The sequence below is a fragment of the Sphaeroforma arctica genome (assembly GCF_001186125.1).
Source record: "Sphaeroforma arctica JP610 unplaced genomic scaffold supercont1.713, whole genome shotgun sequence".
NCBI classification, from domain to species: Eukaryota; class Ichthyosporea; order Ichthyophonida; genus Sphaeroforma; species Sphaeroforma arctica.
The window spans coordinates 12,292-18,021 of record NW_014039845.1 but is presented as its reverse complement, the minus strand read 5'-3'; the positions used below and the strand labels follow the sequence as shown (position 1 = coordinate 18,021).

The window sequence follows — 5,730 nt, the reverse complement described above, 5'->3', positions numbered from 1 at the left end:
CATCATTCTTCTGCCAACACGACTAGTGGTCCGGTGTCTCATACGTTACTTCAGCTGGCTACTTGCGCTATTCAAACCCACAAATCATTCTTCTGCCAACACGACTAGTGGTCCGGTGTCTTATACGTTACTTGCGCTTTTTAAACCCACCCTTCCCACCTCTACTTGATTTTGATCCACCGCCGCTCATTTCCTCTCTGTCTCTCTTTCCCTGTGAGAAAGTACAGCAATGTCACCGAATATTGAATATCTACGCCAAGTTTAAGACATTGGGATATAATCAGCAACGTTTTATGCGATCGTGGTGCCTTCAATAGATGGTACAGCACTGAATCCTACACGATTCAAAAAAAAATCTCTAGACCCCAGAACCCTCTAAATCGAGGTCCCATTCCATCGGTAAACAAATAACTAATTCCTCTGTGCTCGTGTCAATAGAAGGCTGCTCACTGCGTGCGATAAAAAATATATACATAACCTTGTAGCCAAAGTACACACCTGCTTCTTAGCCTGCTCAGCGTCTTTCATGTTCATGGCGGCAAAGCGTTGCGCCTCTGTAACTCTCTCGAGCATCAGCATCACCTCTTCCTCCTCCGACGGATAATTGGCTAACTTCTTTTCTATCAGCTTCTCTATCCGCTGAAGCAGCTCGACATCGTACTGCGTTACCATGGTAACGGATTTACCCGCGCGGCCGGCTCGCGCTGTTCTACCTACTCGGTGGATGTAGTCCTAGTGAAACAGGATCGGAAAATTAGTTAAAAATTGGTATGCTTACATCCCATTTCACATGGTTCCGGATTCAGCAAACCTGTATTAATTTGTTGTTGTAAACCTGTTCGTATCTGCCAGAAATTACTTTTTAAGGCGTATGCGAGCCCGTATCTACCTGCAAATTTACTTCTTCAGATAGATGCATACACAGCATGCCTTCATAACAACGCACATGATGTGTATATTACCACACATTCGCATATTTAGGTTCAGTTATTCATGCACGTGTACATAGACATACTCTTGATCCGGAGCTCAAGCTAGAAAGCCGTGAATTGAAACATTATATTGTAATTCGCCAGTAATTCATATTTATAAACTAAATATTCGTACCTTTGAGTTCGTTGGGATGTCGAAGTTGACGACAATATCTACGTGGGGTATGTCCAAACCACGACTGGCCACATCAGTGGCAATTAAAATCGACTTATTTTGAGATTTGAACTTGTTCAGCGATCCGATTCTTTTGGTCTGTGGCATCTGTCCATGTAACGGAATGGTGCTGAACCCTGCGCACGCGAGATATTCAAAGTACGGTACAATAACTTTACTTTCAGCCCGAGAGTGTAACATGAACCATTTGCATTCGGCTGCCTTGACGTTCTAGGTATTTCGGCTATTCCTTATTATAGGGATATATATATATATATATACCCACTAGTTGTTTCCGGTTAGTTCTGGGTACATAAATGAAATAAATGCCTATGGTGCGAACAGGTACAGGAACGACAACAGCATGTCATCACAGACTCTCTCGCAATGCAGGAGCACACGCCGATACAAATAGTCGCAGAAACAAACATCCGCGCTAGCAGAATACGACACGGTTCATGTGCAACAGGGTCGTATAGGCTTTTGCAGCAGGACTTCTAAGTACATAGTGCATGGTGCACACCCACAGAACTCGGGAGAAAGAAAACTTGTTTGTATATGTGGGGTATTGAAGTGCGGAGAGACTAACGCGCATATCCATACAGCACGAGGGTCTAAACATTTCCCTCGATCATGGGTGATAAAGTACAATAGTCCGAATACACACCTAGATTATTTAGTAATATGGCCGTCCTCTGCGCGTTCGCACACGTCGAAACAAAAATTATAACGGATTGACCCTGCAATTGCGTATGTAGGTTGAGAGAAATAAGAAAGTGCTAGTTCGAGGCTGCCTAGATATAATCCAGGTCCAAACAGTACGTTGAAGTTCAACCCACCGAATATGCGACTTATCAGATGCAAGTTTTCAACAGTTAGTTCGTATGTGGACGATATGTGCGCATGATGTGCGGTGCGGGCATACACTGATTCGCCTTTACCACTCTCAAGTTGGCCTCTGATAAGCTAAATTGTGAACGGAGTGTACGAATCTGTGGGGTTGAGCAACGGCTGTCATCGGATGATAACCCACCAAACATCGTACAGCCCACAGGAAAAGCATATATATGATATATATATATATAGAAGTATATACCCAGATGTATGTATACATACACAATATGCTGGTATGGAGATTTAAGCATCATGCTCAACGCGCATGTACGGGAGGGTTACTACAATCCGTACTCCTACTCCACCCTCATCCGATAAACCGCGAAACACAAAACGAAGCCGCAGACATAAGACAGCTTAATCCACAGACAGAACACACAGTCTGGTAAAGATATCCCCTGCATCCAGCTTCGAATATCCCAAGATCGCTACTGTGCATTGCAGATGTCACAGAAGTACTCAAGCACACGTATCTCATATTGGTCAAATGTGTGGGTTGAGGCTCAGTCGCCCTACCTGATTCTCATTCAGCAGCCAAGCAAGGTAACAGTCTTTGAATTTGGACGGAATAAACATATAGTATTGTATGAGCTTCTCAACGGTCTGGTACTTCTTTGAGACCTCGATCTGTGATGAAATTAATGTAAGGCAGAAAAACAAAAACGAAATTAGGTTGAGTGGCGAGACTAGGCCTCAGTGATAGAACAGTAAGCACTTGTATCGATGATAGCAAATTGATGCTCAAAACGTATATATATATATAAATATGGCGGTAAGCGACAAATTGTAGGCGACAATGCATACCTCTAATAGGCATTCTAACATGCACAGAAAACAACCCACCCGCCCACCCACACACGTATATATATATATATATTGTATATATATATACATACATACACACACACACATATATATATAATTCCGAAAAACAAATTTAAAGTGACTGCCAAACATATTTGACATTTCACAAAGATTCCTGAGATCGGCATTATCATTATTTGCCGCTGGGTGAAATCACTAAACGTTTCGTCTGAACATTTACAAATCATACATAAAGAGCAGTGTGTTATCAATGCAATCAGTTTCCCATCTCGAACCACCCTGACATATACCCGCCGTTGCTAAACCTAAGCCTATCTATAAGAAATAAGCGCTGTCTGGACAAAGTGCAGTTCTTTAGCATTACGTAACAACACTATTGGAGAGGTTACGAATGAGTCCAAAGCATTCACATATCACAGCTCACATTGTCAACACACACCTTAACGGGGTTGGTAAGGGACGCTCGTTGTAATTTGCGGACTTTATCAGTCATGGTGGCGGAGAAGAGGAAGGTTCGACGATCTCTGGGGATAACCTGAGAACAAGCCCAACAGGTAGTGGCGGGTGTTAGTGATATCTTGATTGGCGATACGAGTATGTGATTATGTGCGCCGCGAGAAAGTATATGTTCACCCACCAGAAGTAGACAGACGGGGATAGGGGTAAACATTAAAATATACGCCATTGTGGAGGAGAAATCCGTATAGCAATTTTCAGACATATTCTAAAAACGATTGATTGTACAAGAGCTTAACGCAAAAGTACTAACGTAGACGTACAGACGTAACAATGGACATACATCTACATTGGGTTACTTTCTAGATTGATATTGAATGCACTTACATGCGCATATGCCACCAAGAAACATTTCGAAATAAAATATACTATGATGACAAATAATAATGTGATATATGCACATACACATACACGCATACACGCACGCACGCACACATATATATATGTATATATGTATTTTATGTCAACAATATAAATTTATATATACATTACGCATACACACACACACTGTAAATATGAATAAAAATATAAATATAAATTTATGCATACGTACATACATACATACATATATATGTACATACACACATACTTATATATACATATATATGTGTATATGGATGGATATAAATATATGTGTAGATATAGACATAGAATGTAGAAATTTAGGTATTTATATTTATATATACATATAGGACACAGACACAGACAGAGACACACAAATATATATATATATATATATATACATACATACATCCATACACACACACACACGCGCACGCACACACACGCACACACACACACACGCGCACGTACACGAACAAACACACACACACACAATACATACATACACACACACATATATATATATGTATATGTATATATATATACATCTATAAAACCCCCATTAACAAATAAAACTCGAGTATGACCACACCGAACTAGCAAATACAACACAAGCACAACCATACTGTACTAGCCCTATTTAAAGTAGTCCCTATGCTATTCTGAGGCTCACAGCTAAGAAACGATCCGACACAGCACACAAACACACATACCTTTAGAATTTTGTCAACCTCTACTTCGAAGTCCTGGGTAAGCATGCGGTCCGCCTCGTCCATGACCAAGTACTTCAGATTGCGCATATGGAACCCCTTTGTATTCTCGAAATGGTCCACAATTCTCCCCGGAGTTGCCACAACAATATGTGGCTTCTTCATTAGCGCAATGGCCTGTGTCATCATATCTACACCACCGACAATAACACAAGTACGAGCCCCTAAACTCGAGCCTAGAGCCTCGAATTGCTCGCCTATCTGCAGAGCCAGTTCTCGGGTCGGTGTGAGGACCAATGCATAATGTGGGGACGGGTTGTCCAGTAGTGACTGTAAGATCGGCAGGGCAAACGCACCTGTTTTACCCGATCCCGTCTCAGCTAATGCAATCACATCCTTGCCTGAAAGAGAGGACGGTATACTTTCCGCTTGGATTTTACTAGGTGTTTTCCAACCGAGTTGTTTGCAAGCATCAGCTAGTGTGGAAACCAGCCCTAAGGATTCGAAGGTGACATTGGGGTCAACTGCACCCTCATCGTCTACGGTGGGCATGATAATAAGTTTATGCAAGGGCTTGTGTAGTTAACTAACGCGATAGTGACTCCGGTGTGGGAATATAAAACTCAGTCAGGTAGGCAAGGCTTCTGCCTGTATTTATTAAATACACATATGTACGTGAGTGGAAATGGTCAAAAGCTTCTTTCGATATAATTTTCTAGAAATAAATATAGCAAATTCAAACAAAAGGTGATATTTGGTAGTACACGTGCATGATCTGTGGCATTTTAAAGCGGTGTGTGACTTTGACAAGTTTGTGAGATATATAGCTGCCTGTTTACCTTAATGCCACCTAAAGTAGTAGTCATTGAGAGGCTATGATCGTGCTGTATTTTGAAATATTGAATGGTGTGTAGAGGATATAGTGGCAGAAAACATATGGTGGTGCATGTGCCAGTACAGTACTGGTTTTTTTCTGATACGCTTCTCTACTGATATTTAAAGTCAAAGGTTAGTGTCGAGCACGAGGACACGTATGCAAGATAATTAAGGATCATTAGAGTTTTCGAGTAGGCGCATGTCGACGCTGCAAAACAGTATGGAATAGGTGATCATCAGGCATTTTATTCTTAATTTGTGGACGCTAATGTATATATATATATATATATATATATATATATATATATATATATATATATATATATATATATATATATATATATATATATATATATATATATATATATATATATATATATATATATATATATATATATATATATATATATATATATATATA

The 5,730-nt window shown here is 40.3% G+C and overlaps 1 protein-coding gene across 1 annotated transcript; it reads right to left on the bottom strand.

Moving 5' to 3' along the window:
- Positions 1 to 97: 97 nt before the first annotated feature.
- SARC_08190 (ATP-dependent RNA helicase DDX47) lies at positions 98 to 4,994 on the bottom strand. Its single transcript, XM_014297842.1, has 7 exons — positions 4,437 to 4,994; positions 3,305 to 3,400; positions 2,557 to 2,667; positions 1,814 to 1,886; positions 1,108 to 1,283; positions 499 to 732; positions 98 to 211 (listed from the first exon to the last, which is right to left on the bottom strand). The coding sequence occupies exons 1-7, from the start codon at positions 4,983 to 4,985 to the stop codon at positions 128 to 130; spliced, it is 1,323 nt and encodes a 440-aa protein (XP_014153317.1). The 5' UTR covers positions 4,986 to 4,994; the 3' UTR covers positions 98 to 127.
- Between the last annotated feature and the right edge of the window lie 736 nt (positions 4,995 to 5,730).